The following is a 17148-nucleotide window of genomic DNA, read 5'->3' as shown; positions in this document are numbered from 1 at the left end:
AGTCGAGTGGTTAGGCGGGTTCGGACTCCTTCCTTTCCACCGAAATTTTTGAATGTTTTTTGTGTATTTGTACACGTCCACATACAAATGCACTCACGAATATACGTAAAGTACGATGAATCCTCCCCCTCCACTTGAAAAAAAGACTTGAGGGGGAGCGGAGAGATAAACAAAAAGAAGGAATGCGGGGAGGTTAACCAGGCACATGCCCGGTTTGCTACCCTACGCTGGGGAAATGGGAAGGGGGCATAAAGATGATAGAGAGAGGAAAAAGAAGAGAAAGAGAGGGAGAAAAAACAAAAAAAGGAGGATTGTCAGTCAATCGGCTGGTGCGTATGCAGCGGTGGCACTGCACAAAAGTTAAAGGTGGTCACGTAGGCATGTAGTCCTCAAAAAGCACAAGACAGCTTTGACTGCTTTTAGAGCCGACGAAAGGCGATGACGGTGTTCCAGTAGCATCTGCACAGAGAGTGGCCGGTCGTCCAATTCTCGCAATGCGTCCCAGAGCTTTCGCGACTGGCCTATATATGTGCATCTTTTAGGCATATCCTTTAAGTTATTCGTAGATACGTGGTTCCGACTTTGTTCTTGCTTCACCCCGTAAAAGCACAATCTGTTCTTTTAACTGCGGAGCTGTTTAAGACAGTCACAAACACTTTGCTGGCAGCGGGAAATCACAGGCGGACATGCGCTCCAGTAATGGGGTGAGCCCTACTACCGATTCAAGCATGTGCGAATATTTCATTCAGTGAATGATTGACTGATTCATTCATTCATTCATTCATTCATTCATTCATTCATTCATTCATTCATTCATTCATTCATTGGTCTGCGGTACGCGCCCTTGCGCGCAGTGAGCGACCCGCACGTCGAAACGCGTTAAACGAGAACTGTGCTCGGCAGTGTGGAACAGGTGAAACACGAGAATAGAGGGACATAAAAAGAAATAATAATTATTTTCTTTAATATGCGGTGGTTTTACGTTCCAAAATCACTTTATGACTAGGGGAGACGCCGTAGTAGAGGGATTCGGAAATTTCGACCACCGCGGTTTCTTTAATGTGTGCTGAAATCGGCCTAAATATAAACAGAAAGAAAGAAGAAATGGAAAGAGGAAAAGAAAGTGATGCGAAGAAAGAGAAAGAAAAAAATACCCTGAGAAATAAAGGTAAAAGTAAATGTATATGGAGATGACACTGCGCTTTTTCTTTTCATCTGACCGCTTTATTCATTTACTACATTGAACTTTACTACAGTGATATTTCTCAACATTGAAAACCTAGTTTGAAGATATTCATATGAAACTAAACGTTGTTAAAAGTGTTCTAATAGTTTTTTTTCTTTTGTAGAGGCCATTTAACAGTTTTGTTTCAATGTCATCACGACATAATTCCCCACGTTGACTGCATTAAATATCTGTGTGTACGGTACCATGAAAAGCAGAGCTGGTGTAATCACATTGAGCATTTTAAATTAAGGCTGCACGCGCTGTTAGGATAATAAGTAGACTTGGCAGGCTCCGTTCCGGTATACCCAGAGATGCGCTGATCATAATTTACTGCACGCATGTTCGAGCGATTCTTGAATTTGGTACTGTAATATTATCTGGTGCACCAGCATACAAGATAAACATAAACCCCTTGATTCTTTTTGAGCGGGAAGCTCTTCGTAGTTGTTTAGGTGGGCCAAAATTTATAGCTAATGTTTTGTATTAGGAAGCTCCGATACCCACTGTTGCTTGCAGATTCCGTATTTTAACAATTTAAACTTATTTAAAATTTTATGAATCCACTTTGAAAAGACAGCAGCCCGTATTTTGCGCCGAACCACTTTTTTTTTTAATGAGCATTGGTCCCGTGTATACATAAAGCAAAATTGTGGTTTGTTGAAACCCTAGTAAATGCTTTAGATGTTAATTTATTGGAGATCATTCAATCAGACAAAACCATAGGCAATGTGCAAATAGAACTCGGTGATATCTTTACAACGAAGGCTATACAGTTGCCCTCTAAGTATTTGACTGGCTTCTAATAAGAACACCTGACTGAATTAGGAACTAATGCTGTAATTGCAACGGACGCATCAATGAGTCATGATAAAGCAGGTGCGGTCATTTTTTCTCACTCATTATCCTGGTCATTTTCATTACAACTGCCAGATTATACACCCATACTTGAAGCGGAATGAACGGCTAATATTCTAGCTTTTCGAAATCTTCCGGCGACTCATTCGACAGCTGTGGTAGTGACTGATTCGTCATTCGTCCGTTCATTCTTATTATTGTCATCTGAATCAGCCGCCCTAAATACATTTACATCAGTGTTCTCAGCGAACATTCGTCTAGTGCGACTGATAAGGGCACCTGATCACCGGGGTATACTTATAAATGAGACGACTGACTCACTTGCACGAGCATCCCTTGATGGTTCGATTGTGTCAGGTACGCCTCATACAGCTTATGTTACGGCAGCAAGGTTAAGAAAACTACCCCTTCTTCAGCCTTCAATAAAGATTGTTACATCTAATCGAGAACTATCGTACTTGCGCTTTCCTTGGAATAATAAATGGTGTCCCACGCGTGAATGGGAAGTTTGCATAACAAAATTACGATGCGGTGTACTACCGCTTAATTTCTACTTAAACAGGTCTGGTCCGGTGTCATCGCTTTTGTGCTTTAGCTGCAACGAACCTGAAAATATCGACCGTTCTCTCATTGCATGTCGCCGTTTCAAAGACGAAAGGAAAAATGTTTTGACATTTCATTAAAGGAAAATAGGCATTCCACTTAGCAGTACAGATATTCTGTCCTTTGGGGATGCTTCACTTAAATTTAGCGACAGGATCGATTGCGGGGCCCTCTGCTAATTCCTCGGTGACACAGGGAGACTACCTTGCTCAGTTATTGACCATCTTTTTCGTAACCAACCTTAAACTTAGCTTTGAATAATTTCTGTTCTTCTTGCTTTTTTTCTTTGCGTCAAAGTTATTATATTGTGTTAAAAACAAGTTATGACTTCTCCTTTTACCTTGCGTGGTCCTTAATTGGTCATTACATTAACCGAGGGCCTCTTGGCCTATTCCCCTTAGTGGGTGAGGGCCGAACCAGAGAAACCAGCAAGAAAGAAAAAAAAACACATAGTTTGATAGAAATAGAATAATAAAAAAGGCTCGGAAACCAATATGAAATAGACAAACAGACTGCAAGACAAAAACTGCTGGAAATAAATAAATTAAAACAACGAAACAGATAGCAAAAAGCAGAGAGACCGAAAAGGAAAGAATAGAAATAAAGAGAGAGAAAGATAAACAAAGTAGACAAAAGAAGAAAGAATAAGAAAGCAACATGTAGAAAAACAAACATATCAAGCAAGCTAAGAGAAAGACACGAAAGAGATGAAAGGAAGGGGAAAAAATAGAAACCAGGAAATCCACTCCGCCGCTTTTTTTTAAGTCTTATAAGCACCAATGCGAAGCTGCGATATTTTTTAATTGAATCTTTATTATGTATAAATGTATATATTCTATTACGCCCATCCTTCTCATCTTTATTCATCTCTCTGTAACATAATTAATGTATGCTGTAAATAATGCATAAGAAGCACAGCCACACTTCTGAACACTCACTCAAGCTTTGTCCAAGAAGTCTGATGTCCACCGCCGAAGCTCGTTTGGAGGTCCGGCCTCCTGCGCAATAACCACATACCACTAAGAACGCGTCATATTGTAACACATATTATTCAGAACGCGTTATATTGTAACAGATACAATTCAAAACGCGTGATATCGTAACGCATACCATTCAGAAGGTGTCATATTGTAACACATACCACTCATAATGCGTGATATCGCACCACAGACCATTCAGAAGGCGTGATACTGTTGGATGCAGTAGTATGAAAGTGAAACTCCCATATAATGTCCCTCGGGACCCTTAAGGTAATAATAAACGAATAAACGAAACAATGGAAACACCAACATTATTTCCTAATCGACGTGAAACGAATGATACAGGCTACCGATTTTATAAGTGTTGAGATTTTACGTTATATAACCATGATACGATTATGGCGGAAGCAGTGGTGGAGGGCTCTGCAAACTTTGACCACCTGAAGTTCTTTATCGTGCACCTGAATCAAAGTGCACGGGCTTCAAGAATTTTAGCTTTCATACAAAATGCGGCCGCAGCACCAGGATTCAATCTCGCGGCCATCGGTTCAGATATCGAGTAACTTGACCACGCGACCATGATGAGGGGTCTGTGTTAGACTTTTTTTCAGGAAATAAGTGTCCAGGAAAATCACTGTTTAGGGGCATCTCCTATATTTACTACATAACTTGAAGGAGATGCGGTGTAATGAGGGTAATTTCCTAAGTAAAAACAGGTAACAAAGTCATAGTAAATAATAATAGAACAACAAGAAGAAAAACCCGCGATAGCGTATAGCATAACAAGAAGTTCTTACTCTGTAGAGTCCAACAGCGAGGCACGAAAACACGTTATACTTGTTTGTTCGAAATGGATACATCAAAAAAGAAATTCTTCATGCAGTTTCTTTTGCATAGTTAGAACGTGGCTGACGGAATAGTAAAGACGTGATTAATGAGTCCATAATAACATTTGATTTTTGACACTTGCATAAAAAGGTGTATCACCCATTGTTTCTTTCTCGATATCAAATAAAGGGTGCCTTGGAGTAGTATAGTGTATATTTGGTATACATTAGCCGACAATATTTAATACTTCGTGCCTGAATGGAATATATTAGGAAGCAGTATTCAATTTCTGAGCATTAACAGTTGAACCCACTTATAACTATACCTTTTTTTTTTTAACAACATATGGGCTATAACAGCGAAAAGCTGCTGCACCGTCAACATTCGTACGTTTTCAAATATAAAAGGACCCGCTTACAGCAATGCCCGCTTACCATTTTAGCGTTTATAACAATGAAGTCTGGCTGTCAAGTTTTCGTGCTGACAGGTATAATAGAATGTGAAATTCCTGAATAAAGAGAAGAAAACGAGAAATTCAAGCTGCTGAAGCCCCGCCCACAATCCCATGTTCCCAGCATCCCTTTCGGCTTATTGGTATGCTTCTCCGCATAGCGTATACAATTGCGTGAGAGTTTGTTTACGAAATTCGATACGACGAGGGAGTGGCGTTCTCATTTATTAGTGCACTTTCTAACGTGAAATTCGTGCTTAAAGTTAAAACTTGGAAGAGTATCAGAGTCTGAAACTTCAGACGCTGCCTTACATTGGCTCTCTGGGGCTTTCCGCGGTTCCGGGAAAGCATTTGAATTTTCTAGCATGTAAAAAAAGAAAAAAATCGCCATTTTTCTTATTCTTATCACTGCACGATGTGTATTGACATATTCATTTAGACATAGCTTTCTCACGGCAGACCTGCGGTCCCCCGACTTGACCTTTTTTTTTTTCGTGCAACCCGTTTATAGCAATTATCGGTTATAACAACAAACTCCTCGTGATACTTGGGTGCTGTTATAAGCGGGTTGTTAGCCTGTAGCAGCGACAGACGTACCCATGATTTGAACACTGGGTTCACTTCGCACAACACTATGTAATCCCCCCACCCTTTTTTTTTAATCATCGTTTGGGGTTTTTCATGCATTCGCCTAAGATGTATAAAAGGCGAAAGCCACAGAATTTCCTATCAATACACCCGAGGGAACGCCGGCGCAAGTGTCTGTGGGAGCGGTAACGCACGGCGCTTGTCAGCACGGGAATGATACGTATAGCACACAAGTTTGCCCATTCTTCGTTCTTCGGGCTTCGTTTGGCTTCGCGTGACTTGCAGCTGCTTTGCCGCAAAACGTCAATCAGCAAAGGTTTAGCAGTTATGCTTCGCCACATTAACCTTTCATGCTCAGCTTTTCAAATCGGGTCTCGATCGAAGTTCAAAACGGTTCCTTTTTTTTTTTATTCGTAACAACACCGAAACACTGCGATAAACGAAGCTACAAGTGAGTTCGAAACCCGCAAGCGCAAAGACTAGGTAAATCTGCGTACTATACCCATCATCCGCATGGTCGCTTAGTGATAGCAGCAACAGAGTCCTCTATAGTAAATTTTAGCAAAGTGTATGGCGAAAGCCACCTTTTTTTTTCTTCTCAGTAAATGTATCGACCTACCTCCGATAACGTGTTTTAGCACTGCCTCTGTGCTCAGAGGCATTGCAATGCACTGCAACTCACACTGCTTTGCATAGTCTCCGCGATCAGCCCCCCTTTGTAGTGACATGACGGCACGTGATGTCACAGTGACGTCACGAAATTTGCCACCTGTAGCGTCTTATATATGTTGAGCTCGTCATGTCATGATAATTTTTTTTACATCACTCGAGTTGACGCCTACGCCGATTGTCTATTTCTCACGTTTAACGGTGCGTGCAAAGCTATACGCCTTAAAATTTGAACTATCTCACTTGTCGGTGAGGCTAGTCCAGACTTGCCGCTGACATACTCTAAATCAGCCACGTTTAATTGCGGCAGATATGATAACAGACGCGGGGAAAGGACGATATAGCTCTTCAGAAAGCTTGCCAACGTGTGTCCACCACGGTGGATCAGTGGCTGCTTTACTGCTTTGATTGATTGATTGATTGATTGATATGTGGGATTTAACGTCCCAAAACCACCATATGATTACGAGAGATTGATTGATTTGTGGTGTTTAACGTCCCAAAACCACCATATGATTATGAGAGACGCCGTAGTGGAGGACTCCGGAAATTTTGACCACCTGGGGTTCTTTAACGTGCACCCAAATCTGAGCACACGGGCCTCGACATTTCCGCCTCCATCGGAAATGCAGCCGCCGCAGCCGGGATACGAACCCGCGACCTGCGGGTCAGCAGCCTAGTACCTTAGCCACTAGACCACCACGGCGGGGCGGCTGCTCTACTGCTGACCCGCAAGCCGCTGGTTCGTCCCCGGCCGCGGCCGTCGCATTTCGGGGAAGGCGAAATAGTTAAGGCCCATGCGCTGTGCGATGTCAGCGCTCGTTAAATATGACCAGATGGTCGAAATTTTCTGAGCCCTCCACTACGACGTATCTCAAAACCAAATCGTGGTTTGAATGGTACTAGCCGGCGTCGTTTCGGCACATGCCTGTTTTCGCCGCTCGTTCTTATACCACCTGCAACGTGTCACGTGTTTTATTTTTTTTCTTGTGTAACGTACAGGGGTTGCCTTTTGACGCGTGTCGCCACTATAGACTGTAAATACGTGCCATTAATAAACACTAATCATGCTGGAAGACGGGGCATGCAAGCACGGACAGAAAAGAAAAGTGTTCCTTTTCTGTCCGTCTTTGCGCGTCATGTCTTTCAGCGCGAATGTGTACAAACTATCTCAGTTCTGTGTTATACCAGGCCGTGTCGAACTTCCCGTGTGAAGTAGTTCACTGATATTCAACTAAATGGCCAGTTTGTCTGAATTCAGCAATCGAACGATTTCGTTTTACATAACTTGTTTGAAATCTTTAAAGAAAAGAGTTTTGAATACTAGCTTTCCTATGTTGATCTTATGCAACGCATATAAATCCTCTCCACGTCTTTTTTCCAAACAAAAGTCTGTAGGCTACTTTCCCGAAGCGCATAGTGCCAGTGATAATCGAAGGTGTGTCCAGTTATTCCAAGTGTGATAATCGAAACTAAGTTATTGTTTATTTTAAATTCGTGATTCCTATCACGCAAGTAAATCAGTTTTAGTTACCCATAATTTTGTTCTGAGCTTTCCTGTTTCAAATATATATATGAAACGACTCGACCTCTGTACATCCCATGAACGGGCAAAGTAGATATCAGGTAAGACTGGCGGAAAAATTTTAAATGAATATAAAGATCGGCAGTACCTGCAGTTCTTTTTTTTTTCTTTTTGCCATTGATAAGCACAGGTCGGCAAAAACTGTCGAGCTCGCTAAGCCTTACTCATATACAGCGTACGGCAGCGTGCACTATAGGTTACACAAAGAGCATTCTAACAAATGACACTCCAACAAAGGGACGTTTCCTTTCTGTAACCTGGTGTACGCTGTCATACGGTCTAATCTCTTACCAACTAGCCCACCACTACGTTTTAAACTCACTTATAAACTATATTATGCGCTTCGGACTCACTCGTACTTCGTCTCATCAAACCTTTACTGAGTCGGACTCACTTACAATCACGAAAATTGTCTTCAACTGGTCTCACTCGGATTTGACCTCACCGAAATATTACTCAGCCAGACTTACTCAGGCTCACGACTCCATCCGAGACTGAGCGAGGCGGGCTGAGTCGACTCGCGGGGGAGTTCGCCGACCTACGCTGATAAGTGGTGTTCGTCAAGAGCAAGCAGTCTGGAACTGGAGCCAGTGGTAGCGTGCCTCTCGGTACACTCGTCAACGGCTTCAATTAGATATATCTGATAAAAGCACCGGACACGTAGCACGTAGACAGAATAAACCGCCGGTCAATAATGGTAACTGACTGTCACTGGAATCCCAGAGGCGAAGGGGACTGGATTCGAAACGCACGAAGGGGAGGACAGGAAGTTGGGTGTGTCGATGATATTAAAAAGCTCGAAGGTGTAACGCGGCAGCTGGACGCAGAAGACCTGGATGATATTGGCAGATCATGGGAAAAACCTTTGCCCTGAAGTGGGCGTAGTCAGACTGATGATGACCATGATGATGATGATGATGATGATGATGATGATAAGGAGTACAATGAAACGTCATTTAACATGCTCCTACATCCAAAACATTCAAGGAAGGTTTCTTCAGATAAAGAAGTTGATAAAAAGTCGTTCATGCTATATATATTTATATGTAAGTGCTCGAGCTAAGAAAAAAAAAGGAAAGAGGAAAAAAAAATATGAAACCCCTCCACGGTCTTTATTTATTCTCCTTTTAGCTCCTTAAAAAGTGCGACTCGTATAATCTAATGCTACGCGTATCACAGCTAGATACATGAGGAATCAGGTATCTATAGTTCTTGTTTGTGCACGCACACATTTTAAGGAATAGATCTTGTTATGTCCCCGAATCACTGTTTATAACCACCTCACCGAATTTTTTTAGCAGTTAAGTGTGACAACGCTGTTTGGGGATGTGCACCGTTTAATAAAGTAGAACGATGCCTTCCTACGCTTAAAAAATAATAAGGCACCTTCGCTCTATAGCTGTGCTTAATTTTGAAGCAAGCAAACGTGGAAATCAGCAGCCTTCTTCGCTTCTCCTCAATGTTCTCTTTCTGTCTTTTTTTTATGCCTCTTGTCCACTTTCCTTCAGTGTTTCTATGTTTTTTTTCTGCCTCCGTTTATTTATCTTTCGTTATTTTTTGCCCTATCTCTTTCTCTATATTCCACTTCCTCTTTTTTGTGCATATCTCTCCCTATATTTCTCACTTTCTCTTTTATATCTCTGGATCTGACTCTGTGTTTTTTATTTCCTTCTGTGTGTCGATGTCTTTCCAGATCTTTGTTTTTCCCACCTTTATTTCCCTTTTTTTTCCTCGCTCTCCTACTCTGTACCAGTTGTCTCACTTAAAAACATTATTGGATCCCACGCCGGACAAATTAGCGCATACGTGTTCTGGGAGTGAAGCAGAGGAAGACGAATCAAAGACGTGCCAGTTTATGGCGATGATATTTGTCTCTTCTTTCTGCACAGAACAACAGTCTGCTTAAACAGTCCCACCGCTAAAGAACCCGAAATAACAATGAATCCTTGTCCGCTTACGCCATATGTATATATCGCTTCAAAAAGATATTCTTGTCAGCTGCCATATCCAGTGGGAGTGCGTTGGATCATCTTTAATTCCAAAAAGGCAATGACAAAAGTTTTCGATCAGGGATACATTTCATAATAATTTGTCGGGTGGGGCCATGGAAGTCGTGTGAGACCTCACTACCGTCGCCCTATTTAGTGAAACCACTTTTTTCCTGTTCATGTACTGGATGACGTGTAAGCGGGAGCACAAAGTGCTTATCCTCATTGTTTTAATATTACCTTCGTCTGAAAGTAGCGCTCCCTAAGTGGTTTCCAGCCTGAACTCGTTTAAGCGGCCCCACACGCTTACTCTAAAAATGAAGGCATTCTTAAATAACGCTCGCTTTTATAGACAACAAACACACCAGAGAACTGGACCCGAGCTCCTCTTTAATCTACACGTGCACAATCTGATAGCCTACGATGCACTCATATAAAAAATTACAATCAGCTTTTGTAAATGTGTACCATTGTTAGGACTATCTGTGGTTCACGTACACCTACGTACGCGTAGATATCAACTGGTGAGTCCACAAGAGTCAGCTGAACGTGGGGTCACCTGTCGCTTTTAGCTGTTGCCCTCGGTGATGATGTACGGCCCGAACAGCATGCGATATTCTCACAAATGCACAGTGTATACCTAATGTCCGTACTTATCACTTGCATAGCCGTCTATTTATACGCTTTAGTCAAATCAGCATATATACATGCAGAAACCAGGATCATCTTTGTAGTGGTGATCTCGTCCATTAAACGAAAGTTGCCAACTGAAGAGGTGTCTACACTATTACGTGAATAAAGTGAAATAGGATAGTCAATGTAACTTATAGTGACTGCCCCCACCACGGTGGTCTAGTGGCTAAGGTACTCGGCTGCTGACCCGTAGGTCGCGGGATTAAATCCCGGCGGCGGTGACTGCATTTCCGATGGAGGCAGAAATGTTGTGTAGGCCCGTGTGCTCAGATTTGGGTGCACACTAAAGAACCCCAGGTGATCAAAATTTTCTGAGCCCTCCACTATGGCGTCTCTCAGAATCATGTGGTCGTTTTGGGACGTTAAACCCCACACATCAATCAAATCATTTATAGTGACTGCGGAGTTGCGTTAACGAGTGGGCGGTCACGGGTTAGACTCCCGCTCCGTTTAGACGGGAGCGAAATGCGAAAGCGTTCGTGGGTGTCTTAATTGAGTCACACGCTGAAAAACAATAGGATGTTCGAAATTCAGCCCAGTTTCCATAATCTGGATGGGCGTGGTTTGAATGAGTGAAATCTTTTGACAGTTCTAAGGGTATTGCGCACTCTCGAAGCCCGTATACCATTTCTGCATTGGACCATGAATATTAGTGGCGAAAACATTGAGGAGCGCCGACCAAGGCGAAGAATGCTTAGAGACGTTTCGACTGCCCCACGAGAGCCTTTTTCACAATGAATTCGTGTGGGGGCCGAAACGTCAGCAAACATTTTTAACTTTTCAGGAAGTCATTTAATGTTTTCACCAATGTTTTATAGCGAGAAGGCGAAGCTTCGTCAGGCCATCGACGAACATCGCTGACAACGTGGTTGTTTCATCTCTCTTAAGCTGTTTAACACGAATCTTCATCTACTATACTTAAGAATGGTCCAATGACGGGTTAGATGTTTTGTGCACTTTCTTGTGTTGCTCTAAGCCATGCCCGCTGCAGTAATTCTAGGGAGAAGTCCCCTCGGCTACGGACTGCATGCCTTTCTTAGACTGCTGCTTTCTTATTTCGCATAGCATATACAAACCACTCAAATGAACCAAACCGGCACTGACCATATGGAGTCGGGATCCAACGGCGGAAGCGTACCACGTGACACTGATTCGTGATGTCCCGCCGCCACCAGTTCGGCATAGTGCGAGACACCGTTGATGAGCTCGTGGCCGCCTGCTCGCCTCAACAGGTGGTGGTGATGCGAGCGGGACGACGACAGGTGATGATGGCTGATGCCCGCGAGCGAAGCGTCTTCATCCTCGTCGTCGTCTTCGTCATCCATCAGGTCGACGCGCCTGCTGGCACCGTACGCGGACGTCGCTGGACCGGCGTGATGGTCCAGAAGCATCGAGTGCGTGGCCCCGGACGACCCACCGTGGTCTTCCCGGTTCAGGTCTAGCGCTACAGAGGACGAAGAGGACCGGTACCTGCAGCTGTCGCCAGAGGAGTCTGTACTGCCGCTGCTGGTACTGCTGAGAATCGAAGTCGCCATTATGGGCGATGAAAGCGAATTGGACGTAACGGGGCTGAGGGGTAGAGTCTTTTCAGAAGGGGAGTCGGCAAAGACGTCTCAGCTAACTATTCCGCCAAATGTTTTGACGGCCGGCCTTAAACCGACCTGTCATGTCACAGAGAGCGCAGTGAATAGCTAAGACAGCGCGACCGTCTCCTCTCGGCCTTTAGTTGAAACGCAACAGTCCTTGCTGGCCAAATGGCCTCTGCAGTTTATAAACATGGGGGCAGAGAGTGACAACCTTGCTGTGTTCCGTACGTTACCTTCGTTTTGCGAGACGAAGACTTGTGACAGACTGTACGTTGAACAGAATAACTTTTGCCTCCAGTGATGGTATGTCCGCGCGTCTGGTCACGGGTCAAAGCGTCGTCACTTTCGTTAACAGAACTTGGTCACTACAGGCTTTCGTGGAGATGCCCCTTGAGACTAGTGTACGAGCTCTTTATTTCATTGAATACATCACTGGTGACGTATTTATGCTCCGTACATCAGTGGCGCTCGCTGTGATGGCGATGACTACCAGAAGGGTACCGTAACACAACCTCACTCGTGGTGCCCTGGCGGCCAAACGCTGCACGCGAATTGGAGTCAAGGAGGCTTCTGGAACTCGCTTCATGTAGTCAAATATTCTCCGAAATCAACATTCACTGCACCGGGGGTCTCTGAATTCGGCCCATGTGAGCACCACCGTTTGCAAGATGCCTGGACATTTGATTTCAAACGAGCGACCAAAACTAAGAACACTCAACCCTTCGAGCTGAAGTTCCCGGCGTTCAACGTTACTTCCATGCTTCGGAAAACATATTTTGTGTACTTGCCGCTTTGTCAGCGCTCCTAAAACACACGTGACGACTGATCGATGATTGGTAGGCTGCACACTTTTACCGCATCCTTGAGCACAGAAAGCAGTCTTGCTGAGCAGTGCTGATATAAAATACCTTCTCGGTCGTTCTGACTTCTTATTATGCTCGCAAAAGAGTGGACGTTTGACAAAGGCACCTCGGTCTAAACTCCCCGACGCCGTACTACTCTCCAACTACCCGAAACGTCACAACAGTGCCACCCCACCAAAGTTGTCGTCGAACCACTGGTAACGCACACTGAAAGCGCGATGGTCGTCGCTGTTTCAGAAGTTTCCCAATCACGTAGCACCATCAAACACTCACAGGTGACGATCAGCGTCGTCTTTCGGTTCAGGTGGTGACTATAGAAACCACCGGATGGGTGGTCAGCGGTGTCGCCTAGCCGTAGGCGATGTCCGCAAAACCATAGCGACGGCCGTTGGATATCCAGGAGCCTGACGCAGTAGATTCGCAGACGGGACGAACCACTGGGTGTCCCTACGTCACCGATCGAAGTTTTTCACTGACCACTTGACGGAACGGACCATCACACCACGCGCCGCTTTGTGTCGGGTGGGGAAGCTCGAAGACGAGAACTTAAAAACAAAGATGGCACACTGGGCGGAAAGCTATGCGGGCAGGACGGCTTCGCGGACCGACCTCTCGCATTGGCTGATAGAAAGCTCTACGGGGCGGAGCGTCTGGTTTGCGTCGCACCAATGAGAGTGCGCCGAAGCGAAAGAGAGAGAGAGAGAGAGTTGGATTCGGTCGTCTCTGCAAAAAGAAATATTTCCACCGGTGGCGGACAAAAAACGAGAAAACGCGGTACTACGTTCGCTAGCGCTTTCATTTTCCCCTTGACGTGCCTTTTGATTCTTTTGTCGGTCTATTTTTTTTTAGTTTTGCTTCGCATCGGAGGTGGCTGAAAAAAGACGTACGGTCTGACGTCGGATGGGTTTGTGGGCTGCCGGGGAGGACTAGCGAAGGGAGTTCTTGTCGCAAATGCCCCCCGTTGTTCGCCGCGCGGTGCCAAAGTATCGGCGCTCTTGATGGAACTGTAGCTTGCGCCCGACGCTTCCGAGCAGACCCTTGTGTAGCGCCTTAAACCACATGATATTTTTTTACTGTGAATTTAGTGCTGTATTTTTTTTGCCTAGTTATTGAAGTACCATTACAGGTGTCAAGTATCTACATTTGCCGTCAAGGATAATAGGGTCGTTTAGCCGCGCTGGTTCACAGTATATGTTAAGTGCAGAAACACCATACCGTCGCAATCGGCGCGTAGCTTGTTTTAACGCTATCACCGTGCAAGCAGCTCATTGTGCCCTGTGCAGCGGGACGAGATGAGCAAATTGGCTAATACAGTTTACTCAGAGACTACAATGGCTAAGTGCCGAAGACAACGGTAGTGTGTTTCCGTACTTACTGTACGGAAACCCGGCTTTGCTGGAACACCCTGTTACCACATCCACAGCCATCAGGGAAAGTCCTTCTATATTCCTTCATTCGTTCGTAGCTGTAGTTGTCAGTAGCGCTTTCGGTTCAATCTGTATGTTGCACAGCGAGGAATTCGCAGCAGAACCTTTCCAGTCAACTTCTTTATTCTGTGTAGTCGTTTGCTTAAAGAACAGAATCTGAAGATGATTTCTTTATTAGCGGTATTCCATAATGTTTGGTCCATAAGTGAAGCTATTCAGGTGGACAGTCGCGTTTTGAAATGCAACCAGATTTACCATGCATGGACGCTTTTTGAGTATCAAAAAAGTTGGGTGCACCGTTTTACAATTGGCTTCGTTGGCACATGAATTAGGCCGACTGGACGGCTTCATGCTCTCCCATAGTAGAGTATCAAGTACTCTGAATCGTTAACCACTTTTTTCTAAACACATAGAGCGACTCTTTTATAGTGGAGTACCAAGTACTCAAGATCATAGAGTTTCCTAATATGCACTAGAGAAAACTCTGGCACTAGTGTCTATGGGAGTCGCAACGCAACACGCTTCAGCGAGCATGGAAATGATGGGTAGTACACACATTTGTCTAATCTTCGTTCTTCTGGCCTGTTTGTGGCTTCGTGTGTGTTTGTGTGGCTTGGAGCTGTTTTTTTTATAAACAAAAAAATCAGCAAATGTTCAGCGGTTGCGCTTCGTGCACCACCATATTCTTTTAGACTTACCTTTCCAATTCGGGTCAAGAAGTTCAATAGGGTTGAATCTTTCTTTCACAACAAAAACCGAAACACAGCAATAAACGAAGCCGCAAGTACGATTCGCCACCCGCAAATACGAACACTATATATAGGCAAATGTGTGTACTACCCATCATTCCCGTGGTCGCTGAACGATCACAGCGATAGAGTCCTCTCTGGTTAATTTTAGGGAAATTGTATGCTCAAGATTGTTAACCGCTTTTTCTAGACACCACACCATGCCGATGTGCCACGTCTGAGGAAGGCCGGGCGAATTTTTTGTCGACAGGGCCTGATCGAGTATGAAGACCACGGGCTAGCTATATGCTGACCCATAGTATAGAGTACCAAGTACTGTAAATTATTAACCACTTTATCTAAACACATTTAAGCTTTCCCGGCTCTAGGCTCATACCTCTCGACTCACGCCGTTATTTTTGTAAACAGGGCCTCATCAAGTGTGAGGCCCACGGGACAGCTTTATACTCTCCCATATTAGAGTATACATAGTACTCAAACTCGTTAACCACTTTTTCTAAACGACTATACGGAGCAAATAGTGCACCAGGACAGCTTACAGCCCTCCCATCGCGGAACACGTGTTCCGCCGTAGTATGTGCCACGTGAGCGCTTTTATAGGCGGTGGCTGTATTGCTTCAAGAAGAGGAAGAAGAAGAAGAAGAAGAAGAAGAAGAAGAAGAAGAAGAAGAAGAAGAAGAAGAAGAAGAAGAAGAAGAAGAAGAAGAAGAAGAAGAAGAAGAAGAAGAAGAAGAAGAAGAAGAAGAAGAAGAAGAAGAAGAAGAAGAAGAAGAAGAAGAAGAAGAAGAAGACGTTTATAGAGAACAAGGAGGAGAGGTAGGCCTTGAAAGCGGGTTTCTGGCCTGCTACTCCTCCCGGGGGTAAGGAGAAAACGGAAAGAAAGAGGAGGGCACGATGAGGGATGATTGTGGTATAGCACAATGGGTCACTGCGCAGAATGTCTCGTTGAGTGTAGTACGCACACAACAGTCTCTACATCAGCAGACTCTCTAAATACGGGAATCTAAGCATGTATTGCTTAGAAATGCGAGCAGGCCCTTTAAACTGCGTTGGGCGTTATCCGCACGTTCCCAAGCACCCAAACGTTTCTGTTCCGAAAAGGGTCGACAGTCTATATATATCATCTGTGAGGCACGTAAGAGATTATCTTTCAACTGCGCATAAAGGGCACACACAGGATGCGAATAATCGTTTCTGGCGTGTTACACAAGTTGCAGTTAGGATTTTGCTCTTGTCCAATCATGCATAAGCATCGTCGCGTGTATGCAACACCTAGCCGCAGTCGTTTCTTTTTCTCTCTTTAGACGGAACGGGAGGCAAATAACAGGACAAGTGTCAAGCCTGTATATGCGCTTGTGGCGATAATCCGGATCATTCCATAGTCCTTGCATGGATGCCTTCATACCTTTAGACAGCAAGGCGTTGATGTCAACGAATGAAGACAGGAATGAAAAGAGAAAGGTAGAGGGTAAAGTTTAATATAGTTCCCTTGTACCCTTGTATAGTAAAGTACCCTTGTATAGTATAATTCAACAAGGCGATTATAAAGGTACGTGACAGTAATGAAGAGTGATGTAAGGTTAAGGAGAACTGTAACTCCGAACTCGAACAACTGATATGGGCAATCCAACGGTCCCACGATGCAGCAAAGAGACTTGATCTTTCTGTTCCGCTGTGGGAGTGGCCCGCAACGTGCTAAAGAGCGTTTCGAAGGACCAAATAAAGTTCATTCAAGACATTCATCCATTTATTATTTGATAACTAATTATTAATAAACAATTATTCATTGCTGTGGTTATCAGTCCTTCTTTTGGTTGAACGTATTCCTTGTCCAGTGAGGAATTCGTTGCAGACATTTAAGCAGCACCATTCCAAGCATTCCCATGGTCTATAGCCGTTTGCTTAAAGGATTAAGTCTAGCGATAATGTCTTTTTTGCTGTATTCTTAATTATGAAGGTTATAAGTGAAGCAATTGGTGTAAGCAGCTGAATTTACCAGTGTAACCAAGTTCATTGCAAAGGCTTTTCAGGATGACTACGGCTAAGATCATCCGC

The 17148-nt window shown here is 44.2% G+C and overlaps 1 protein-coding gene across 1 annotated transcript in view; it reads right to left on the bottom strand.

Annotated features, from left to right (window-relative positions):
- The window catches only part of LOC119182744 (uncharacterized), an 84818-nt gene extending 71386 nt beyond the window's left edge, over positions 1 to 13432 (bottom strand). The window contains exons 1-2 of the mRNA XM_075866926.1: positions 11573 to 13432; positions 3625 to 3684 (exon numbers count right to left, since the gene is read on the bottom strand). Of these exons, the coding sequence (XP_075723041.1) occupies positions 3625 to 3684; positions 11573 to 12003 (491 nt within the window). The 5' untranslated portion in view covers positions 12004 to 13432. The remainder of the gene's footprint in view (positions 1 to 3624; positions 3685 to 11572) is intronic.
- Between the last annotated feature and the right edge of the window lie 3716 nt (positions 13433 to 17148).

Source organism: Rhipicephalus microplus, chromosome 6 (genome assembly GCF_043290135.1).
Source record: "Rhipicephalus microplus isolate Deutch F79 chromosome 6, USDA_Rmic, whole genome shotgun sequence".
Taxonomy (NCBI): Eukaryota; Metazoa; Arthropoda; class Arachnida; order Ixodida; family Ixodidae; genus Rhipicephalus; species Rhipicephalus microplus.
This window is presented reverse-complemented; position numbering and strand designations above follow the sequence as displayed.